Source organism: Ambystoma mexicanum, chromosome 4q, assembly GCF_040938575.1.
Source record: "Ambystoma mexicanum isolate Mex_15411 chromosome 4q, UKY_AmexF1_1, whole genome shotgun sequence".
NCBI lineage: Eukaryota > Metazoa > Chordata > Amphibia > Caudata > Ambystomatidae > Ambystoma > Ambystoma mexicanum.
Window position 1 is genome coordinate 1,132,384,852 of NC_090928.1, and position 25,984 is coordinate 1,132,410,835.

The 25,984-nt window shown below is 43.1% G+C and overlaps 1 protein-coding gene across 1 annotated transcript in view; it reads left to right on the top strand.

Annotated features, from left to right (window-relative positions):
* Window positions 1-21,523, top strand: part of PCARE (photoreceptor cilium actin regulator) — a 669,787-nt gene extending 648,264 nt beyond the window's left edge. The window contains exons 3-4 of the mRNA XM_069608708.1: window positions 5,971-6,093; window positions 18,113-21,523. Of these exons, the coding sequence (XP_069464809.1) occupies window positions 5,971-6,093; window positions 18,113-18,236 (247 nt within the window). The 3' untranslated portion in view covers window positions 18,237-21,523. The remainder of the gene's footprint in view (window positions 1-5,970; window positions 6,094-18,112) is intronic.
* The last annotated feature ends 4,461 nt before the right edge of the window (window positions 21,524-25,984 follow it).

The window sequence follows — 25,984 nt, forward strand, 5'->3', positions numbered from 1 at the left end:
AAGTATGTTATATAATCAATAGCTCATATAGACTCAGACTGTAACTGGGTATTCTGGAACTAAATAAAATACAATCTTTAAACTAAAAAAGAAAATTGGAAACTGTAAGTGAAAAGAAAGAATGGCTAGAGCTCTGTCGGAAAGCAAAGGTCACCATAGACAAACTCAGAAAATGGAGAAAACAACCTCTAGGAGGGCAAAAGGGTTCTCTATTCATACAAAAAGAATGGTTGTGGATGTATTGCTATGTGATTTCAGCTAAGCCTCCTGCTGCAACTTCTACTGGCAGAACTCCAGCCGTGTCAGACCTTTCCATAGCGTCACTTGTGTCTCTACTTGTCTTCTTCTTCTTCTCTTAAACTTCTTCTTCAACTTAAAGTTGTTGGTGTTTTATATATTTCCAAGGTAGGCTGTTGTCAGATGATGGAACTGTTAACGGATTGACATTTCTAGCAATTACAACCAATGAACACTGACGGTCAGTCATAAGATTTCCTCCCTCCAATATTTATAGTAAAACAGAAGTGTTCATCAAAATATTCCAAATAATGGTGAGGCTGAAATAGTTTAACTTACAACAGAAAGGTAGGTGTGTTGTCTGTTTAGTTCCATTAGGTATTTTGGAATACACAAATAAGTAAAACTTCTTGGGCTTTCTCAATCAGCATATATTTGCACTATTGCATATATTTGCACTGGTTGGCTTTCGGCCATTTTCTGGGTTGCTCAGAATGTACCTTGCCCTTTGCCCAAAATCAACACATTGCTGTCCGCTGCTGAGTTCGAATTTTGAACTACAATCGAGGACAAAAGTGAGGCTATTCATCAGTTCTGTGGATTAATGTCCTGGCTGTAATTAGCCTGTGTCTCATAAAGTTCTACAGTAATGGGGAGCACAATGAGTTAGCGTCATTAACTGCATTAATGAACTGAGCCCAGATGCTAGCCCTGGATTTCCATGGGGGTGGAACATGGGAACCAGCAATTAACGCCCTCAGCTTCTAGAGAAGCACAGCAAAACACAACAAGGAAAACAGGGTAAAGGCTCTTGGTATATTACTTAAAGGTGAAACAGATGATTTTCCTCTGTATTCCATGGATTCCATTGATATCTTAACTCAATAGTAATCATTCCTGCATACCCCCATCAGCCCACCAACATCCACCTGTTAGTTGCCCACCTCACTTCCATCTTATAACATACCAGTGATGATTGCAAGCACATTTCCGCAAATATTGTGGGTACAGGCCCAGATCTTTGAAAGAACCATTTTTGAGATAGGTGGGTTATGTGTGACTACACTATGGACAAGACTGTATAATTCATGTAGTTTTGGTTTTATAAACTCTCAACAGGAATAATGTTTTTTCCCTAGATAAAGCCCCATTTGCAAGTGCACCAGTAGGTAAATGTTAGCACAGGCACAAGGGTACAAGGTAGAAAAAGCAGCTATGAGCTGCAGACTGTTCTAATATTAAAACCATTTGATGAAACGTATGTAGGGGATCACTCTTTTATGTATAAAAAAAATTATAATCTTTGCAGAGCGCACCAAGACTAGAGATTTCTCTTGGTATAATTTATGCTTTTCACAGAATATTTTTCATTTTATTTTGTCTGGCCGACCCTACTACGCATGTATGGTAGCCATACTGTGTGTTGGATGCATATGACCATCTGGTCCATTTTACAGAAGTTTCTTCATTTAGTGGTTTATTTTTAATTTCAAATATAGTGTGGGAGCCCCTCTACTGAGAATGAACATATTTCAAATAGTCGGGGGAGGGGAACAGAAAATGAGGGTTCTTAATCCTATCTCGGGGGACAGATGGGTGGAATATATTGCTAATAAATTTTATAAAGAAAATATGAGTATTACCAGCAGCTTGGGGGGTGTAAAGACATGGCCCCTCCCTCTTAGCTATAAAATCATAAAGCAATCCCTTCTGAACCTAAAAACATCTAATGCCCCTGGCCCAAATGGCCTAGCCAACGCAGTCCTGAATAAAGACCCACATAACTGGGCTCAGCTGCTACTCACCCTGTATTCAAGAATATGCAGAACTTGCCAGATACCGACTTCCTGGAAGCAATCTATATTAATTCCAATATATAAAAAGGGGGAGCGGACTAAACCAGCAAATTACCGGCAACTTTCAATGCTGGATGTTACCAGTAAAATCTTGAATACCTTGGTACTTAAGGATTTAGAGAAGTGGGTCTCCAAAAGTCACATCTTAAATTATGCACAAACTGGCTTTAGACCGGGGTCCAGTACTACCCATAACATCAGGGTACTTGATCAAATAATTAATAATACCACGAGTAGTAAAGACACCACTCTATATATCGCGTTTGTAGATTTTAGTAGCGCTTTTGATCTGGTGGATCGGAACATCTTATGGACTAAACTAAAGGCTTTCGATTGCCCGAAGTGGATCCTAAACATACTAATAGCCCTACATAGTAATACTTCCACCAGGGTTCGCCTAAATGATCAAGGCGAAGTAACTTACAAAATCGCTACTAATATGGGGGTCAAGCAGGGCTGCGTAACTGCACCTATGTTATATAATATATACATAGCCGATCTGTTGGATCGTATGGCATTAAAAGCGAACTGTCCGCCGAAATTAGGAATGACTCCCATAACAGGAATGCTGTATGCGGATGACTTACTCCTTTTTGATCGTACGATGTCAGGCATACAGAATATGATAAATGAGCTAGTGGAGTACTCATCCCAGATAGGATTGGTAATTAATGTGGAAAAAACTAAAATAATGATAATAGCACGAAAGGGACCCCGGCGCACGGCCATAGACACCAAGGTGGGTAAAATGGAGGTGGTAGAGCAATATCCCTACTTGGGTCTCGACTTTAGAGCACCTACAGATTATGATGCCATAAAAAGATACAAGACACGGAGAGCTAAACTACTTACCCCCCAGGCTTGCAAATTTGCAAAGGGCACCGCAGGCTATAGTATGGCTGGTATATTGAAACTCTACCTTCAATGCTTTGTGCCAGCAGTATTATATGGTTTGGAGGCTCTTGCTATGCAAGACCTCAATTGGCTAAATATACTGGAAGGCCAATTTTGGCCTACGGTGCTTGGTCTAGGACCTTCTTGTTCTATACAATACCTCCGCTTAGAACTGGGCCTCACCTCCCTGAGAGGTAGGGCACTTTGAGCGCGGGGGGGCTTTTATTTGAAATCTTGCGCTGAGCCCTGCTGCAAATTACTGAGGCTGGCAGGAAAAAATTATGAGATAGAAAAACACCCATGTGGTGTGAACTATAAAGAACTGAATGAAGCACTTTTCAGGGAAATTGATTGGCCCTATGCGAAATTGAATAAACGACCATATATCCTTCAAAAAAAGGCATTTGAGGACAAGTTGAACAAATGGGACTGGTGCGCTAACTCAGACTACTTGTCCAAATTGAAGGGATATGAGGCGGTTAGGTATGTTTCACACAGATATTTAAAACCACAATCCTATCTGTTATTAAGTCCGGCCCCTGAGGTAAGACACTTCATATTAAGACTGAGAACCAATCAGCTACTGGTACTCACCATCACTGGCCCTCGATTTAAGATCTCTAGGGAGGCCAGGCTATGTCGTATTTGAAAGGGGGCAGGAACAGGAATACTTGAAACCACTAGACATGTCCTAACCCTTTGCCCAAAAATGGGCTCTACGAATATGAATGCATACGAAAAATGGGTCCATAATTGTGAGACAATCAAGGACGAAGAATTTTGGTACCAGTGCCTGAATACTGAATCTCTGGGCTTGCAGCTTGCACTTTTTAGAGCATGGACACAAATTATGCCATTATTGCAGCTACCATAGCAATACTGGCTCTAATAATATTATTAGTTAAATTATTATTTTACTTCCTATTGTAATGTACTGTTGTGTTGTATTGCATAGTATGTCTGTGTTGTATTATATGTTATAGATGCTATATACTTCCATATCTTGTAATAGGAACTTATATTTATATATACATATATGTAGATAATTATCTACTTATTTATGAATATTTGTATTTGTGTTTAGTACTTGTATACAATATGTGTTGTGTAAAATCCATTTCTTGGATTATACCACAATAAAGTATAATAGTAATAGTTCAAATAACCTATTATATGGAATTTCTTCCTCTCAGGAGGGTCTAGAACCAGATTTTACCTCACTTCCCCTTCACAGAGGAGAAAAATCCATTTGCATATCAGTCTGGTCCCACCCACAAGGGCAGTCCAGCACCGAAATGCTGGGCAAGTCACCTCTGAACAAGGGTACCATTCTCTCTAAGGCACAGTGAGCAAGGTCTCCATGTCTGGATTACCCCGGCTTACTGAGGGCGACACCCCCAGGTTTTACAAATTTAGCGAGAGTTTGTGAGCCCCTCTACTGAGAACAAACATGGTTCAAATACCTGTTCTATGAAATCTTGATGTGGTGACAGGAAAATGTTGGGATCTGTAATTTCCCTTCTGGGCGAGCTGTATCTGTTGGTGAATCTTTAGGTGAACCAACACAATACGGATTTGTGGAAACCCACACATCTGGCAAAGGTATTGAGGAGTACCTTGTAGTCAACAGTGTTGAATGTAGAGAATAGGTTGTGCAGAGGCTGCTGCGTCTAAGCCAGAAAGTCAGCCGTGCTTGATTCCGGAGCAATGTTATTTTTCAATGATTTTGTAATGGGGTGGTAGTAGAATAAATTGTCTGTGTCGAGTCTGATTTTTTTGAAGGGGTAAGATCTAGCCTATATTCAGAATGTTAGAGAGATACCTTGTGTGAACAAATACCTTGTGTTACAAGGCATTGATAGTTTGTTGGAGGGCCGTGAGGGATTCTCCTGTTGTGTTTTTAATGAGGGAGCAAGAGAGGATATCATTTTTATTCATAGGCGGTGGCTTGCAACATAACAAGGCTGGTGCAGTTCTTCCTTGGTAATGTACTTGAAAATGTCAATTTTGGTATGTCATGTGGAGGGGTGAGAGGGATGTCTGTCGTCTGATGTTAGTTGTCAATGTGTCGCATGATCTTGTTAATTTGTCAATGAAAAACCTGATAAGAGCCTTGTCTTTTTCTTTGTATTATGTTATGGTGGATTCCAATTGTGAATTGGTGGAGTTTTTGATTATTATTATGAGTGCTTTGCTTTTGTTGGCTGCTTTGGCATTGGATGATGTGTGGTGTTTGCCCCGGTGATCAGGATCCTTTCTGTTTTGTTGGAGGAGTTGAGTAAGATGAGAGCTCAGAATGCAGGCTCTTGGAAATGCAGATTTGCACCCGGGGAAGAGTGCTCAGCCAATCAGGTGCTGGAACAGCAAGCGAGAATACACATTCTTTGCGTGCTGTTCCCAGCCACCCAAGGCCCTTCCCCAGGTGGTGCCATCTTTTTTGTTGAAATGTGCAGAGGCAGCAGGTATTCTCTCCCTGCAGCCGCCCCACACCAAAACAATCCATACCCATTCCCCATCCATTCTCTCCCTGCCCACATATCTGCTGGACTGGAGCTTTGTGCTCCGGTCTCAGTGCTCCTCCCGTCTCCTGGTCTTTTCTTTCCATTTTTTAAATTTTCCTGCTCAAGTGAAACCAATCTCAAAAAAATAAACCATTCGCACCCCGGATAAATACCAGGATGCAAATGTCTTTCACCCACACTATGGGGGGTGGACATGGCCGGTAACGGCCTGCAGCCCTCGCCACGGACCTAGGCTCAGACTGGTAGGCCATTACAGTACATGTCCGCCCCGCCCACAGCAGGGGTGAAAGCCATATGAATGCTTTAATGAAAGATCCTACACAAATATAACTGTTACATATTATGTCCAATCAATTGTGTGGTCATTGACAGTTATTCTTTTCATAGAATTTTAGATGTTATCAGATAGTTATTAGAGGTCAGTGTAAGCTTATGCAAGTCTTTGTTTAATGTATCTATAGGAACAGACGACGGTCTGGATCACCCCATTCCGAATTGGATGATTTAGGAGAGTTGATTCCTAAAAAGGAACATGTACATTGGGCCTCCGGCAAGCCTTCTGTGATTGGATACTCACTTCACCGGTAAGTCACCAAAGGGGTAAGTTCATAAAAAATCCAAACCATGTGTGGTAATAAAGCACCAATAGAATAGCTGTTGTCATCTCTTGTCATTGTATACTCTATTTCTGTGTCAGTATAAAGCTATGTTTCACTGTTATGTGTCCCGAACTTCAACACATTGCTTGCCACTATGTTCTCTTGGGTGTGGGTTGCAGTGTTGTATCTTTTCAGTTTTAGCTGCACAGCAGGGTTCCTCAGTGGCTGCTTGGTCTCAATGAAATATATTTTCAAAATGGGAGTTGAATTGATTGGGACCGTCCAACTGGGACTATTCTAAGAGTTGCAATCTTAAAGAAAATATGGCATTGTTCAGCAGTGTCCTTGGATTGTGTTATCAGCAAAAATGGGGCAGGGGCAAACTGTGATTATGCTGGAGTAATCAAACTGGAAGTGTACTTAGATTGTCAACATGGAAATGTACTAGAAATCATATTATTGTGAAAATATTGAATATTTTGTAGTTTACAAACTATTACTATATTGGGTTTGTACGCCAGCAGTATATTGGATATTGTATACTGGCAGTACACTTGGATTGTCAAACTAGAAACATGCAAAGATTGTACAAACTGTGAATGTGCTGGGGGTGTCCTACTGGAAGAAAGTATAGTATAGCAGTTTAGCCATACTGGATGTAGAGTGGCATAGTCAAAGTAAAAGTATAATGGGCTTGTCAAACACGAATCCTGCTTGATTTGTTAAACTGAGACAATACTGCAATATCACCAGCTGGGCTTGTATTGGGATATTACAGGCTGCAATTTAAAGTAAAAATGTGAAAATGTAGAATCTACTTGAACTGTCTCACCGTTAAATGGGAGTTTACTAGAACTGTTTAACACTAACGTGTGAGTAAAATGACATATGTAGAGAAAAGGGGTAGTTTACAAAAGGTGTCCTGCAGTAGACAAGGATCAGTTTCAGAAGGGGAGTGGGTACTACTGTATCGGGGGTCACCTAGTAAAACTCACCAACAAAATACAAAAACAGTCAAAAAGGAGTGTACACCGGTGCAAGAAGTAATGCAGTTTTATTCAGGGCCCCAGATGCTGCTGGGACAGCAAATCCAAACAGATTACGGATAATTAGCATTTGCGATCGTGCAACATGAACAAATCTCCCTACACAGAAATGATTGCACTCTGCACTTTGGACCCTTATGGAAAAACATACATCGCGATCAACCATTGGGTCCACGAACATTCCCACACTGCCCTAAAGTGTACCCTGTGACGTCACCATACACCCCCAATTCCCACAGCACAAAACTATGTCATTGAAACATTTGAGGCGGCCAAAGGAACTTTAATAATTTACCGGCTGCAAAAGCCTTTGCAGCAAACAAAATGCTTGCATATGTTTAAAGCAGAAGCAAGCTTTTAGGGCCTATTTACCGCATTCCATTTTACCACTACGCATAATTATACTTATCTGTACCCCAGCATTTATGGATTCGTTTTATTAAGTTTTTAACGGCACATATACCAGAAAGAGCCCCCTTCCCTTTTACAGTGCTGCTCTCGCAGCTGATAAGTGCATTCCTCATACCGCGATGAAGTTGCATTTTTATTACATGATTGCCCCCTTATTTTAATTTATTAATAACTGAATCTTTTTGGGCTTCTCGTTCCTTTTGAGCAACTTCATCTTTATGTATCCATATTTTCTCCAACTGTGTCACATCTCACCAGTCTCCTCCCAGCCATTCAGATCTTCCTCCACCCATACACACCTTGTACCATCTTTTAGAAATTGAATCCAGAATTCCTTATAATCCTCGACATCAGCAGGTTGTCTAAAACCCCATCCCTCAGGATCCTCCGCTCACTAACCCCCATTATTTTCTTCCTGCTCTACATTTAAAAACAATTTTTCTCAACACTCAAGGGTAACATCAAATGTCCTTTTTGATTGTTAAAATATACTTTAAAATGTTCTTTTCAATGCAGAAGGTGATGAGAACCAGTACCAACATGGGGTGAGTCACTCAAAACTATCTGGAATGCCAGATGGGCCCCCATGGAAATACTCTGCCCAGCCAGTCTTTTGCTTGCACTCCATCAACCGTGCTTGTCATTTTTCCCTGGAGTGTCCGTATCTTTTGTATAGCTGCACTTAGAGTTCCATTGGAGGCATCACCGTCAGATATTGCAGTGCAGCAACTTGACCCAAATTTTGTGCAGACACCTCCTTCGATGGCTGTTAGGAGGTCCAGAACAAACCTATTTTGAACGGCCACCAAGCGCAAAACCCTCAGCCCTTCCTTTTATTACATTCAACCCTTTTGCTGTTGAATTAGCCAGTTGCAATAGCTCATAATGGGTTAGCTGCAACTATTTAGAATTTTCTGCAGCCTGTACTCCTGGAAATAACAAAGATGTAAAAAACAAGTGGCAGCTGTGGAGAAGAGCCGGGACTCATCTGGGATAGCAGCCAGGTTCTCTGCGCTCTTCCTTGAGAAAACATTGTTTTCCTGCCTTCTCCTTCTCATTCTCATTTTCCCTGCAGTGCAATCTTCATGGCAGTGCTATTTTGGGGCAGTACAAGTGCAGGGCTGTGCAAAGTGATGAGCGCACACACTCCACTCCAGTCAGGCAGAAGCTAGGCATTTTCTTTGGATTCACAAGCCCACCAAATATCCATTACCGCTGCTGTACCCCGTGTCAGTGCTGCCTTCTTCATCACCTTGGCGCGTCCCGAATTAGCCCCCAGGAATATGGACCCACTTGACTTGAAACACAAAGGGAATTGTGTAAAGCTCCTTATATCAACTGGTTGATGTTTTTCATGTAACCACTTTAACCACGCTAAAGCATGAACATACTTTCCCGAAGTTATTCAGCATTTGTCATTAACCTTGGCTACCACGTTTTGCTCAAAGCCCACCAATCCTTCAGCATGACACTGCATTATTCCCTGCTCCCACTTGTCTCCATATCAAACTGCTCCTTCTATTCTCATCATTGCATTAGGACACAGTTTCGGCAGAAGAACTTTGGACATTCCAACTACGTGTGGAATGAGAGAGCACATGCTGCATGTGTCCTTTACTCTCTCTCTTCCCACAGCATAAATTCATCGTACCAGATAGTGCCTGTCAATGAATAATGCTCTTCCTCAGTGTCAAGGTGGAAGCCTTCCCCATTCATTACATTTCTCTTTCCCATTTTTCTTTTTGCATTCAACTGTGTTTCACCTTTTTCTTTAAAGAACAAATAAAAAAAGCGTCAAAACTACACTAAGGCATATTAACATTGTTACGCTCCTATAACCTAAAAGTCTTTTTCTTTGTCACATGTTTTGCATTGTAGCCTTCTTGAGCTCCCTCTTTCGCAGGCTTTTTATACATTCTCAGGGCTGTTCGAAAATTAAAAGAAAACTCTGTAATACTTACAATAATGTTGTGCTTTCGGAGACTGTACTTTTGTCTCTGCAAACGTCCATTATGTGGACCCATCCATGTCGTCCTTGGATTTTGATAGATGTTGGTGTTGTATAGATGACGACTTGCAGACCTCTGAAGCGCTCCTCTTTCCACTTCCTCACGTGGTTGCCAACGAGGACGTGATCATCCGTAAACAGAGCTGTTGCTTGCGGGAAAGTTTTGTTTCGATCACCTGATTGTCCAGATTCTTTTTTAGGCCTCCTCTGCAAGGAGATATAGTTTAGGGACTTGGTAAGTTCTTTAAGAGAGATGTCAAATCCCCCCCCAGAATAGCAGAGGTAGAGTGAGCATCAGAGATTGTACGTGACAGCGGAATTGGTGCATGCATTCTCCGCCCTGTAACAATCTAATTTGGGGAGTAAATTGATGATCTTCCCCAGGCGTATTTCTTTGTGCAAACAAAGCAAGAGGCAAGCAGTGCCAATTGCATTTTCAGCAGTCCATTCATCTTCTCTACCAAACTGTTGGCTTGAGGATGGCAAACCGTGCATAGTTTATGCTTTGTCCCCAGAGAGATGTAATTTCTTTTTTTTTTCTTTTTTTTATTTGTTATAGCTGGTAAACCAACTTTTCAAATTTTTATACACATTATCATTTAGCATACTTAAACATCTTATACTTTACAATGAATATTTACATCCCATTATAGGCAAATATGAAACAAGTAAACATAATAAAACCACATAAAACAAAATAAACAGAATGATACAAAGTGAAAGTGAGAGCCCTCCTTGAAATTACTTTTATTAAATAATTGGCAAAGTGCTGCAAATAATTGGCAAAGTGTTGACCATTATCGTAGTGAATTTCATCTGGAATCCCCCACCTCGGGAATACCTCCCTCACCAGAAATGTAGCCGCATGGCGGGCATCATTGTGGGTACAGGGACCTACCTCAAGCCAACGTGAGAATGGACACTCCACTGCAAGCATGTACTGTAAGAAGTACATCTCTCTTGCATATCAATGTAATCAATGTGCAAGTGCCAAAAGAAGCCTTCGGCTCACAGCAATTTTCCCTGTAAAACTCTTAATGTTACCTGGTAGAAAATTCTGACAGATCATACAATTACTTACATATTCAGAAACACATTCATACAGATTTGGCACAAACCAGACTTCACTTATCCCTGTAGCCACATGCTCTTTCGATATGTGGGAAGGATAGTGAAGTTGTTCCAATGCCAATTGTAACAATTTCTTTGGCATGACAACCTTTCCTGTGCTATCATGTCACCAAACCAAATCAGTTTGGGACAGAGAACATCCTCTCTTTTTCCACAGCTCTTTTTCAGCATCTGGTGCTTCTCCCTGCAACTCAATTATCTGCAATATTGGGATTGCATTGCATCTTTTTGCCAATGCCTCTTTCTCTTTGCTCACTTTCTGTACTGCTATTAGAGGTATTTTGTCTTCTTCAGCAGGGTACAGCACATGTGATCCCTCTGGAATATATGCTGATTCTTTTGCTGCTCTGTCTGCCCTTTCATTTCCTAGTGAGATAAAATCTTGACCTCCTGTATGGGCTTTGCACTTTATTAATGCCAATTCTTCTGGGAACTGTAACATTTCTAGTAGTTTACTCAGTAATGCTGCTTGCTAGTCCTGAATGCACTGTAGAGGTAACATAGGTTGAATCAGAGAAGATCTTCACTGCTTGGCCTTCTGACATGTTTAGTGCTTCAATCAAGGCCACAAGCTCTGCCGCTTGTGCAGAATAATGGTTTGGATGTCGTGTCTGTGAGTACACTATCAACTCGTCCCCTTTTTGTACTCCTTGTCCATACCACACCACTGTGCACCTTGAGTTCCTTTGCTCCGTGGTTTGGTCAATGCTGGAACTCCAGTCAATGAAAATCATGGCACCCCCCCGCCCCCTTCGATCACATCTTCCTTAACTAGGGGGTTACCTTCGCTCTTGTCAATGCATGCTACTCAGTCATGCACATAATCCCTCTCTTTTTCTGCAATAAACTCTGCTAGGTTTATTGACCTGCATCTCACCACTTCTATTGCTGGGTTGGTTAGTATTACCTCGTACCCTCAAGACCTCTGTGTTGTCAGTGTTTATTTTGGTTTTTCCAGTACGGCAAACAATGCATGTTCGAAGTACAAAACTACTGGACACCCCATGGTTATTTTGGAAGCCTTCTCAATAACGAATGCAGAAGCAGCAAGTGTTTGCTATGATATGATATGATAAGTCATTTATAAAGCGCCTGTACCCTTGCCTGTGTTTCTAGGTGCGACAAGACAAGGGAGGGAAGACAGAGGGAGGACAAGACAAGCTGTCTTACTAGGCCTTGTGTCATTCAGATCATGCAAATGCGAGAATGAGAAGTGCAAGGGGAAAGGGAGGAGGGAATTGCAGGGGCCAGGGGAGGGGAAAGCAGGGCAGCAATGCTCTGAGTGAGTGCAGCCAGGGCAGCACGGCTCTGGGAAGTGCAAGGAGAACAAGGCACTGTAGGGTTACAGTTACAGGCCCTATGTGCTTGGTAAACCCAGAGGCAGTGCAAGGGTGACCGATCAAGAAAGAAACTGGTACCCAGTGAGACTCTGAGGGTAAGGTAGCATTTATTATTTTACTATCGGAAATTACCAGATTAAGAATATTGTACTTCTAGGGTGCATGCTGCAACCGTTGCCTATATGTATGTATGATTAGGTTCCTCTACTAACAACAACACTAGAATATAATGATGTGTTTGCATGAGAACATTCTTTAATACAATTCTCCAAATCACCCCTAACATCTTAGTTCCAACATTATAAACTCAACCCCTTGTAGGGACTGTTGATTAAAATTAACTTAATATGTGATGTCATCATTGATGTTATCAATGTGATGTCAGCAAAACTGCTATTTATCTTAAAAATGGCATCAGCTATTGCTATCCCTCCTCCCTAAGAGCCACCACCAGCTGGAGGACCTACACAACAAAAAAAACACAGTACTTAAAAGACAATGAAGTGGAACAAGAAGATGAGGTAGAAGAAGTGCCTAACTCTAGACCCCAGAGCGAATCATGGTGTGGCAGTTCTTTACCACTGTTGGGAATGTACCAAAGGCTAAACCTACCAAAATGAAATGCACTCAGTATGCAGTCACGGACTACGTGGACAGTACTCCTACGGGACCACCTCCATGCGTCGGCACACCAAATCCAATCACTGCAATGCTCTCAGAAAGGTTGTTCCTTTCTTAGCAAGTAGTAGGCTGTCTTCCTCCACATCATCTTCCTTAACCAATACTGTAACGACACAGCCTACTTCTGTGGGACACAAAATCCCACCAGCTACCTTGCAAGCAATAAAAGAGGCTGTTTATCCATATCTTTTGAAGACAACAGTCCTCTGTATATACTGCAACACACCACTCTGCAGGGGGAAGAAGCAATTTTGAAGTGCTTTTGGAGCTGTAATCAAGGAGCTTGAGAAACACTGCCCCCTACTTTAGAAGTAACACACATACAACAACTTCTCCTGTCCACCTGCCCCTCCATATTATTGCGTGGTGCCTTTTCCCTCATTTCCCTCCCCACCTTATGTTCTAACCTCTCCTGCAAAAAGAAATACATCAAAAAACAACTAAAGAAAGGTTCCTTTAAGAACCACCCATCACAATTTAAAAAATAGAACAAAAAAAAAATCTTATAGACTCTATCTACTTTATATTTCTCAGTAAAGTACATAGACTCAATAACATTTTCCAACATTTCCATTAGCATTTTGTGTTATGCTTATGGGAATAATGTGGCGTTCATCCCCCGTTCCAGGGACTGGAACAGGGGATAACGACCCGGCAGCCCAGTTATCGGGCCAAGTGAAGTGTGTTTGTGTGCGCCCTGATGCCTGCGGGCTTCGGCACATTAGAAATAAATAATTAAATAATGAAGGCTTCGGACCATTATCCCCCATTCCAGCCCCTGCAATGTAGTATGAAGGACATTAGCACCCCTGGTTCCCAAAGCAAGAACCTGGGGTGCTAAAAAAGGATTTTTCTTCCTATACCAGGACGCTTTTGGTGTTCGCTGTAGGAAGGAAAATCCTTTTCCAAGATGGCCACCAAGGAAAGGGAAGGCGGGGCTCCGTACAAAGCCCATCTTCCCTTTCCATGGCAGCCTGCAGAAGAGGAAGAGAGAACCCAATGACCATATTACCACAAGCACACTTTATTTTCCCTTTTTCTTACCTATCCCACTTTCAAATAACTCTACCGCATAGCCGGTCCCAGGTGGACATGCCCACTTTAACCCCATGTGTCATCCCTCGTGGTCATGACCAGTAGCCAGATTTTCCTGGTCATGACCTTATGCCATGACCTGGACAATCTGGCCACTGCCCATGGCACAAGCAGTTACCAAAGATATATCACTATGTTTTTGTAACTACATTATGACACCGGTCAAAAAATAGAACACGGCACATTTTCAAAACCATGCTTTAAGGTCCTTGCTAATGCTCCTTACACGAGTTTTCTGGAACTCCGACAATGTTTTATTTTTTCAAAAGTGTCAAAATGTATGTACATTCAATAGTCATATAACTTAGCCCCCACTTGACAAAATCCATTCAGACTTTACACAAACATTCAAGGTTGGCTCTATAATCTGTCTGAAAACGTTTGTCCACATTGTCAAATGGCAACAAAGGTATAAGCCATCTAAAACTTTTGAGACCCCCCTCTAATTTAGCCCCCTTTGACACAATCCCACCAAACTTTACATAAACATGTATATCCAGATTTAAAATCGTTTTACAAACTTTTGTGTAGATTCATCAAATGGCACCACATTTATAAGCCTTTACAATATTTGGGACCCCCCCTCTAATTTTGCCCCTCTTGACAGAATCCCGCCAAACTTTGCACAAACATTTATATCTAGATTAGAAATCGTTGTGCCCACTTTTGTGCAGATTTGTCAAATGGCAACACATTTATAAACCTGTACAATATGTTGTGACCCCCCCTCTAATTTTGTTCCCTCTTGACTAAACAGCTCCACACTTTCCAAAACATTCCAAATTAGGTCTAGAATACGATTCCAAGTTTCATGCAGTTTCATTGAGTGGAGCCAAAGTTATAAGCCATCCAAAAACTGCTTTTCAGCAACCCTGTAATGCAGGAATAGGGATATATGTCCCCGAACATCTGAAGTGTTCGGCGAACATCACAGCACTGTACCTGAACATCCGGTCTGTTCCCGGACTTTGGGGATGGAAAACACCTGTTTTTTGGCTTCTTACGGCCATATCCCATCCCAATCTTATCACCCGTCACCTCCCCAAATATTGTTTGATATGTTTGACCAGTGCAATGTTGTGTTTTTTAATTTTTTTACTGCGATGTTCGCGGACAACCGTGAATTCAACATGGTGGGCATTTCCAAAAATCTGACGCGCTTCACGCTTTTCACCATCCAATCACTGGGCGCGTCCAATGTCTGCGGACATCACGTCGCCCTCTAGGAGAATCGGATGCCTGTTCGCGGACCGAACAGGGAAGTAAGTCTGCGGAATCGAACCCAGATATCACTATTTTTTTTACCTACTTTTGGGCTGTTTTAAAAAAAACTACTCGACGGATTTACACAAAATTTTAAAAAGCACGCTTTCGGGACCAAGCCGCCGCTCCTGCCGTAAATTTGGTGAAAATACGTCCAGCAGTTTGGGCTGTAGACGTGAGCAACATTTTTTTCCATTGCGTCTATGGAAATTAAAAGACATTTTGGGATCCCTATAACTTTGCCCCCCAACCCCTTTGATGAAACCTCACTAAAGTTCACAGAATCAATCTGAGGGGGCCATTTACTTTTTTTTGCAAAGTTTGGTACAGATTCTTCCAGGGGGGGAAAAGTTATAAACCGCCCAAAAAGTGCTCTTCCAATGGGTTGAGCAACTTAACCATAAATACAAGGCCGCTAACAAAGGCCCTGTAATATATATATATATATATATATTTTATAGGGGTGGCAGTAGCTGCTCTGTAGTTAAGGTAATAGCATTGAGTCATAGGAAATTCAAAAATTGTGTTGCTAGTAACTTTTGACTTGCATTACGGATTTGGATGACATTTTCCAAATGAAATGTTTTTCATGGGCCCCCCGGACTGGACATTGTGGGAAAGATTTGTTTAAAAATGGTAAAGCCGAGGGTGCGCAGGCAAGATGGACACCTTATAGTTGGGCTCTGATCCCTATCCTGATTTATGGTGGAGTAGCAGTGGGGTAGAGTGCCTAGGAGCAGTAATAACGCCCCCGGGACAGCAGAGTGTGTGCTGCAGCCGATGCTGTGATCCTGGCTGACCCTGATCCCTAACAGTGAAGAAACCTGCCCCTGGGCCTGGAGGCCGTGTGCGAGGAGGGCACTGCTGGTGATCTGAGGAAAGGTGCTCATCCCCTCCCCGCATGTGGTTAGTGGTGGCCCTCTTGTAGCAGAGGCCGCCACTGGGTGGTTCCAATGGGTGCTGTGGTGGTCTGTCTGGAGTCAAGTCGCCAGCAACCAGAGACACTTTTGCAAGCCCATATAAGGTTGGGTCCTCTGTGACAAGGCGGGGTGCCAGGCGGTTGATCTGGGAGGACGAAGTGCTGCCTTCGTCAACGGACTGGAGTGGTGGAAAGGACATCCTGAGCCAGGGGAGCGGTGTTTGGTGGCAAGGGGCCCGTTGTAATGGTGGTGCCCCCCCGGGGAAGGAGAGGGGCTGTGGAGATGGCTTGGCTGGGCCACTCCAGATTAGTGGGATCCACTTGAGGGCCTCGAGTCAAGAGATCTGACCAGAGGAGGGGAGGGACAGTGAAAGGAGGAGTCCTCTGAATTGGAAGGGTTTGGTGAGCCCGAGAGGACAATTTGAGGACACATCCCCTAAAAATGAAGGTGGCTGGTGGTGAGCGGGCGTGCGACATCCCACGTTGATGAGTTAGAAGGCGGCGCTCACACAATATAAATACCCATAGAGAGGAAAGATGGTGATGGTGAAGAGAGATGGAGGGCCACACTCATGCACAGTGGAGATTGGCACCATTAAAACTGATATCCAAGCGATACTGGAGGAAATACGGGGTATGCGTACCGATATTGGTAGTTACCCTGGAAGACCGGATGGAGGGACTGGAGGCAAATCATACCTCATCTGTGCTTCTTGAGACACAGGTAGGGTCCCGCCTCCAGGAAATGGAGGGACGAGAGGAGGAACTACAACTCAAGGTGCAGGACATCGAGAACAGGGAGCGACGTAACACCCTCATTTTCATGGCTTGCAGGAGAAAGAAGGAGAATCCTTGGTGGGGCCGGAGCACAAGATCCAGGAGATCATGGGGATGGTATTGGGTTTCAAGGATGGGGAGACGGTCCCGCTGGACAGAGTGGACCGGGCGGGCGTTGGAAGCAGGGGGCCGCGCTCCGTCCTTGCCAGGATGCACTACTATCAAGACAAGGTGGATATCTTGGAAAAGGCCAGGGATATTGAATATGAGGGCTCAAAGGTGGCCATATTCCAGGACCTCTCTGCCCAGACTCTGTTGAAGCGCAAAAAATGTGGCTCTCTTACGAGATGGCTTCAAGAGAAATGGTTAAGGGATAGGTGGGGATACCCGTTTGCGTGTATCTTGGAATGGGAAGGCGAGAGGCACCAAGTGATGTCGAATGAAGATGTCCAGCGGACGATGGAGGACCTTTTGGGGCATGGACACTTTGACCGTGGGGGTGAAGACGGGGAGGGGGCTGGCTAGGATGGGGGAGCAGAGGGGCCTGTGATGCCCGGAAGGCGGCATGGGTTCCAGGGCACCAGAAAACGTTGGAAGCTTAATACCCAAAACTTGTGAGAAGGCGCCATCTGAAGTGAGCAGGGTAGGCTTGCTCGGGCTTAGGGTCACTTTAGGGCGGGTGGAGGTACCTGCGAAGTGATAAGTTGTTAAACCTGTGGTGTCTGGGGGAAAAGGGAGGGAGCATACAGGGAGGGGTGTGTTATATAGAAGTTTGTTGCTTCAATTCGAGGTTAGTTATGAATGGGGGAGGAGGGAGATCAGTGGGGATGTTCGGCTGGGGAGTGCTGGAGTGGGTTGGAAAAGAAACCTGGGGAACAGGATGGGGGGTCAAAGCGGTGCAGCACGGTGCCAGTGAGGGTGTGGTGATGGTCGGGGTAGAGGCGGGGCATTAGAGGGCTCCAGAGCAGGGGTCCTTACCCTGGTGGTGTGGCACCGCAATAGGTGTATTGTGGGACTGTAGGCCTGGGTGGGAGGGGAGTCGAGGGGCAAGGGGGACAGACAGGGGGAGCGGGGGAAGGGTGATGAGGAGGGGTGGACAGGGCGGGGGGTTCATATGCAGCAATTCACTTGAGAGAAGGAGGAGGATGGCTCCCGGGGCATTCAGGGTGTTAAAGAGGGCATGACGAAAAAGGGGTATGGCTGAGTTAAATGTAGACACGTTAAACGGCAAGGGGTTAAACTCCCAAAACAGTTGATGACTGGCATTGTCTCTTGAATGCAAGTCCTCTTGGGTGCCACTGTGTCCTTAACAGAAGTCCCTTTTTTATTTCAGCGCAGAGGACCCCACTTGGAAGGGAGTTGAGTCGTGCAACAGCATGGAGGAGCCCGATGAACACAGCCGGATATCCTCCAGCATGGAGCTGTGCATTGTGGGGCAAGGGCTCCAGAAAGACTGAAGCGCTTGGGCATCTCGGCCGGAAACCAGGGGAAATGACGAGGACTCTTTTTGTATTGTCTGGTCACACACAATTTACGGAAAACAACAGGAAGACTTGTTGCGTGATTTATGATTTAACCAAAAATCATCAGTAAAAAGAGTTTCACTTTATGTACATGTTCAAAATATTTTACACTAATATTCTCTTCATAAAGGATCTTAATATTTATAATTCTCATATTCACGTTCATCAACCCACTGCAGAATGCTGATTTAGTAGAGTGACCTTCAGACAGAACCTCTGTTTTGAGTGGCAATGAAAGTGTGTTGTTTACATTCTAATTAGTCCTCCGAGTTCAGTTCTGGAATGCACTGAGCAGCTGGGGAAGGCTAATGCTCTGTTCTTCAATTTGCTGCACTGGAAGGAGGATTAGCTGTTTTTGTGCATGTGCCCACTTCAGCTGTCCTAGAGGGATTATTTTAAATACATACGATGGGGCGTTGCATACAACAAAAGGCAACTGATTGCACTAAATATATAATTAATATGGTAATAGTACATGAACAGCCTTCATTGAAAAGTATGAAATCTTCACCCTGTAACATGGTTCACTGTAGATATATTCACGTATGTGGAGCAATCTGCTCAACTTTAATCAGGTGTGGCTATACATCCATGCATATGTAATGTGATGAAAAAAGCATGTATAATGTGGCAGTTACCACCGCAGAGGTCCTCGGATGCTGAGGCCTGTGTTTTCCAGAACTGAGTCTTGCAAAAGAAGAAAAGAAGGGGTGAAGAAGTTTAGGTGCAGCGGGAGAAGGCCAGTCCTAGGGGTAGAGGGTAAGGGAAAACAGGCTGTAGCGGGGGTAGTGCTTTTTGCCACATGAGTGCATGCTAACTCGAATCACTGAGTTAGTGCGGGGGTAGGAGGTTGTGGGAAAGCTGGGTACAGGGTGTTCTATCGGCAATTATAAGCATCAGGGGTAAGTGGTTATGTGATGTGTTTCTGATGTGCTCAACCAATCCTGTGTGTTGTGAAGCCGGTTGGAAATGGGTATGCTGAGGCTTCCCAGTTTGACCTCCAACCCTGAAGGACTGGGATTTGCTGAGGTGTATTCTGCCTGGTACAGATGATTCAGTGGGTGACATTGTAAGAAAGATAGTTGGGGGGCGGACAAACCTCCTTGGCCGTCCTCCAGTGTAGTTCGACAGCCAGGCCTATGCCGCTGCATATTTGCTCATTTGGATTGTGAGCAGCACGTGCCAGTAGAAGCCAATAAAGGCCTGAGGATTTCACTTATAACATGGAACGTGTAGACTAGAATTCTGTATTAGGCTGCTTCTGAGGGCACACACACAGTGGCCTACTGCAGGGCTACAAAGAGAGGCAGAGTCCAGTGAACGTAAGTAAATCGAGGGAGAAGTAGATCAACTAAAGGGCTACAGTATGGTCTGCAGCCCTGAAGCCCTGAACTCCCACACACGGCATGCTCTATATGTCAGACCTCTAGAGGCCCCGGGGACACTACCAGGTGAGGGTGGGCTACTGTTTGTAAGTTACCAGCTGGCTGTTTGCCTCTGTGCAACACATGATTCATGTGAGCTACTTTGGTTGCGCTCTAGCGGCTCTCTAAAGGTTGCACCATTGTCAAACTGTCAGCTAGTCCTACGCTCCTCTGGGAAACAGCTGCATACACCACACCTTGCAGAGATTCCCTTTCCTAAGAGGCAGTTGCTTGCTTGTGTCAAAAGATAGCAGTAGGGTTCACCCTCAAATGTGCTCAAAGGGACAATAGGGGAACCTGCAATTGACATGCAAACACCTGAGTGCTGAGGAGGATTTAGCTCAGCTTGGATAGCAGGATTTAGCTCAGCTTGGATAGGACAAAAATAGGAGAAATAAAGACATAGGGGAGTGGCGCTGAGTGATAGGGAGGGAAGGCGAGGACAGAAAAATATCCAAGCAGATGTGTGTTGGGAGGCGTTGCATGGCATGTGTAATGTGCCAAACTACAGCAGCTGTTGCTCGGTAGGACTGAGTCTTCTCCGGGTGGGCTTTGCTGCACCGAACTGGATTTCCAGCAGACCCTGTTCTGAAACATATCATACATTGCATTCAGAATGACAGTAATTGCATCATTGGTAGACTGTCCAATGCACTCCAGTAATGTTAGCAAGATGTGGGTTTATAGTGTACTGTGCGAGGCTAGATCTGTGGGTAGTACTGGTTTTGTGAGGGTTTGAAACAGAGCGTGAGACCGTTGAGAAGTGAGAGGGTGCTGTGCTGCACAAGAGAAGAGAGTGGTGCTTGGTACCTCGCCTGTTTGCACACTCCGAGCTCTGCCTTTCTTCACTTCATAACAGTACGTTAATTGCAATGGATTGCCTTGCCCTGTGCTGGTCTGTTGTGCAGGGTCCCATCAGTATGCAGCTTGTAGTCTAAGCCTGCTTCTCCTGACCGGTCTGGGGGATTGGCTGCGACAGAGAGGAAGGTTTGGTGCTGGGTGGCTCATTGTGAAAAAGAGCAGAGCGCTGCACAGGTGTGGGCTGCTGGGGAGTATCCAGAAAGTCATTCCCCCAGCACTGGTGGGTCAGTGGAAGGCATGAGCACACAGATCAGATTCTGAAGGTGAAGAGACCCACTCATGCAGAGATGGCACCAGTCCCAATCACGCCGTCATTCAGAATATCAGCGGATAATCATGAAATTAATATGAGACTCCGTATAGCAGTAAAAAAAAGAAAAACAAAACTAAGCCCAAATCGATAGCAAGGGCTATATGTTGCAAAAGGGGTGTTTCAGAGCGTCTTTGCCATAGATCTGCCACCACACTGTGCTCCAGGAGATAGTGTTTTTCCACGCCCAGCTTCTCAGCAACATATTTCTGCCCTTCTCAGCCCCATCTGGATCCTGATATCCATTCACCTCAAAGATGTGTAGATGCATACCTCCCAGGATTTAAAGCATAATCCTTCATAACACGCTCTTTTAGTTCTGATGAAGGCTAAAAACCATAAAGACAAAACCCAAGCTCATCGACAACTGATCATTATTAACATATATTAATCTTTTGTTGTGTATGTATATATTTTGTAAATGTATTATATATGTGATTATACTTTAAGAATTGTGTGTATTGTCTTGATTCATGTGTGTATATATGTTTATATTATATGTTTCCAAAGTTTCATTTTATATATATATATATATCCTTTTTCCAGGAAGTACGAATCACTCCCAAATGATAAGTATAAACTCTTTTAGAAAATATGGGAAAATAAAAAGTTCTCAAATGCCCTGATCTTTGATTTAATCATTTGTTGAGCCATTTGTTGCTTAACTTTTGGTCATGTGACAACTTTAACCCATCAAAGAGCATTTACAGGACAATGTATAATTAAATAGACCCCAAAGGTACAGCACATCTATTCTCTATTCGCTCTCGGGTAGATACTGGCCCCAGGCAGCTTATCTCATGGTCTGGTTTATTGTGGGTTTGAGATTGGTTTCCCATCATTAACAGCATTAATCTCCTACTATCACCTAAAGCACAAGCACAAAAGCAGCATAGACTTTGCACCTCATTACAAGTTTGGTGGTATTTTGTTGGTAAATCTGCTGAAATACTGACAAATGGAATTAGCATTATCGCCACTTAGTCCCACAGGATTACAAGTGGTGGTCGGTGGTACACATGCTGATTTTCTTTTGGAGTTCATAAGACTCCATGGGATTTTTGGCAGAATTACCGCTGGTGGTAATCTGCTCTAGCACCTTGAAGCGTCTTCTTTGTGCTAGATGGGATTACCAATAATTATCACAGACCAAAGCAAAGAAAGATGGTAAAATTCTGCTTTAATCTCAATGAAAGAAAGCAGAGAGAAATACATCTATCAAAATAGGTGCTTGAAATTCACACCGAAGTTTGCTTGCACAGAGTTTATATACTTTTACGTGCGTCATTTGTGACGTTCTCCTACGTAGCATTTCACAAAAATCTAACGCCAGTAGGGATTAGATTAGGAGAACATATCTACTTATAGAAAAATATAAGTGTTAATATTTCATTGACTGCCCCTTATCTGTAGGACACGCCCTGAGCTACTTCTACGCACGTCACATACTGATTATAGCAGAGAATATGGCAGCAGGCTAATAACTGCAAAATTATATATGAAAGTGCATGGCAGGCCTTTTGATTGGTTGGCAACCCTATCCAACCTTGGACGTTCGGCTCGTTTTAGCAGCATGTGAAATTTAGGTGTTCAAGCTGCATCAATTTTTTCTTTGTTTTCCCAATTAGTCCATTGTATGTTATCGACCTGATGTTTCGTTTGTAGTTCACCTCGTAGTCTGCTCACTGTTCTGGGACATTCGAGGGAGTGCGAGCATACCACTATCTTAACCTGAAGCTCTAATGAATAGCCTTTGTTTTGAGTTCTTCATCACGTGTCAGGAGACCATGATTTTGTCCATGTCTGCCTCTCAATTTCTTATATTTGATTTAATTAACCAGGGTGCCGTTACCCTATCTGGCCTTTAGAGACTTGCTCACTCCACCTCACATAGGCATTTGCCATCGTGGTTGTTCAATACTTGGCATCAGCAAATGTCCTTGCCCTCCTGATCTTAGCAGAAATGTGTCTCACGCATGTATTCATTCACCCTTCTCTGTTCCCTGTGCCCATCTCTCAAAATAGTCTCCTTGACCTCAGGCCAACGTCTTCCCTTATTCTCCCTTATTCTGCACATGAAAACAGCTTTTTCTTTTATTCTTCAATTTGCGATTCTAGGCTTGTTTTTGAGGTAGCTGAGTTTATTCTTTAACACAAACCATCATCCATTTTCTTCCAATGAATGTCCTAAACGTTATGTATATACCTCTTTTTTAGCAAGCTTCAATATGCTTCTTCTACCTTGCGTTACAGCGTATTTACAGTTATTGGTCAGCACGTTACTTCATCTTCTTAATTTCACGATAACTTCATATCTTGGTACATGTTTCCCTTAGTGCTTCGGTTACATCGTCTTAAGTATTTTCATGTAGTCGCTTTAGGCTTATTTCTTCTTTATAACATCATATTGCTGTTGTCAGACTTTTGTTTTGTGTTCATCCATAATTCTCAGAGCCTCGTTCTTGCTTTTAGGCAATTGATATCCTTCTTGGTAACTTCCTTCCGTTGTCTTATCGTGAGGATATCTTCTCAATGGCTGTCTGAGTGCATACCGTCTTTCGTACAATCGATGCGGTATGGACATGTCATATAAACACTTACATGAATTCCCAATGGTAGCCCTTCATCTGCTACTCCAATAGGATGGTGGTGAAGGGGCAGGGACTAGAGAAGAGGCCTCCACTTGCTCCTCTACATTCCTCCCTCTGGTTGAAAACTCGACCATGCTCTTCTTTTTCTCTTCTTCAGCAATTCCTGCTTCATCTTCTTCTACCATATCATCTTTTTTTTTATTATTTGATTTAATTATACAAAACAGTTTTTACAAAATGGAGAAGTAGAGTCCATGTAAACTACTTCAGTTGTTCCTTTCCTCCTATTAGTTTTTGCTGTTGTTAAATCCTGGATCTAGTCAGTGAAAGGTCCTATCAGCACTGTCTTATGTTTCGCTGTCTCTTCGCAGATTGTTTTAATTTTTTGTTGAGTTGTCCAACCTAATATGTCTGAAAAAGCCCACTACTGCTATTACCCAACTCGTCTTCTCACCGTTTAATAGGCGGGCCCACCATTCTGCTTCGCTATAAACATTTAAGTCTTTAAAGAGGTGGCCTAGCCAGGCATTCCTTTCTTTGGTCACTCCTGTGCATGAGGGGAGAAGGTGTCTTATTGTCTATACTTGATTTTTTTTGGCACTAAAAGCGACACTTATTAGAGTCCTCTTGGCGTCTTATGGCCAAAAAAAAAATATTTTTTCCATTAGCTGTCTATTTCTCAGCCTCCATGTTGTAAGCATTTGATTCTGCTCTCCCATCATTTCTCTTTTGATTATTTCAAGGATCCGTTTTGATGTAAGCAGAATGATCTTCCTGTGTAACATTAGGCCATTCCTTTCCGCTATTGCTTTCATGGAGGTTAGGCTAAGTTCTCGTCGAATTAGGACAATTGGAGTTAATTTAGGGAGAGCTAATAGTTGACGCCAAAATTGGCATTCTAGTATGTTCCACATTGAGGCTGGAAAAAGTGGCATGGCTTCTGCTTCAAAGACGAGGCTTGGGAGAACCTTTGTACTGAAAAAGTTCAATATTGGAAGAGTTGAAAATCATCCACACTTTCTGTTCAATACTTTCGTTTGGGCTATTAGAGATCTTGTCTTTGCTCGAAGATGTTCTTGCATAGGTAATTCAGTTCTACTGCTGTTTAAAATAATTCCCAAGTATTTAAAGCTTGTTACTCTCTCCAGCAGGCTTCCCTCGATGAACAGTTTTAGACTACTCTTGACGTTCCCCCTCTTTTCAAACGACATTACGTTTGTTTTTGTTTTGTTCAATTCTAGATTGTTATCTTTCAAGTAGGCCATCAAGTTGTCCATCTGCCTTTGTAATCCCACTGGTGTTTGATCTATTAATATAATATCAACAGCATAAAGTAGTCTTGGGAGTTATTTGTTTCCCATTGTAGGGGAGAATGCTCTAATTTTTTCTTGAGAGTCCAGGAAATCAACGGTGTATGAGTTGTATAGTGCAGGTGCTAGGGGGCAGTCGTGTTTAACCCCATAAGCCTTTGGAATCTCACTTGATAGCATACCTGCTCTGTTCAATCTGACTCTCATAGATGTTTGTGAATATAGGGCCTTGATTGGCTCTAAGATTGATCGTGGACATTTTCGCTGGGCCAGCTTCCGCCACAGAATGTCTCTGTTGACCCGGTCGAAGGCTTGGACCAGGTCAACAAAAACTAGGCAAAGGTTGAGTTTCCCTTCCAATACTTTAGCCTTCAATGAACTCAAGATCAAAATATTCACCGAATATTTGACTGGTTTCGCTAATAGACACCTGGTTGGAAGTAAATCCGGGTGGGCACATAGTGATTGCAAGAGACTTAAATGCTGATTGCATAGATGAAACTGGTTTGGGGGATCTACTCATATCCGATTCTGCTTCCGGGGATCTCTCGGGAGGAAACTCTAAATTGAGGGGTAGGATTTGGTTACATTTTGCTGAGGTATGGGGACTTGAAATCCTTGTTAATAATCTCCCGACCTGGAAAGCAAGAGGTTGTTACACTACTATCGATTACATCTTCAGCACGGGGAATCTTTTTAAATGCCTGGGGAAGTTTGAATGTATAGAAAATGCACTCAGCGACCACTATATGCTCACGATTGAGATTCATTCCGTTACTCGTATTGACCAGAACAGGACCTATAAATATGGTCTTGAGACAAATTCTGCTGGCAACAGAATTAGATGGTCCGGGAAAAAAAATAAGAAATTCTATGACCTAGCTTAATAAACAATATGGATAGAGGTAAAGAGACTTCAACACTGAACCCAATAACTGAAAATCAGTGGCTGGGCCATTTTGCGAATTTATATGGAAACAAATGTGGTGAGCCTGTCGGTAATTGGAAAGGTTGCTCACCCTGGATTTTGGAATATAGTGAGAGGGACATTCTCGCTGAAATAATGAGATCTAAAAACTCAGTGGCTCCAGGTCCCAACAAATTGTCCAATCTAATATTTAAGAGGGACCCGGAGTTTTGGGCAAAAGTATTATTTGTTCTATTTAACAACATACAAATTTCGAGA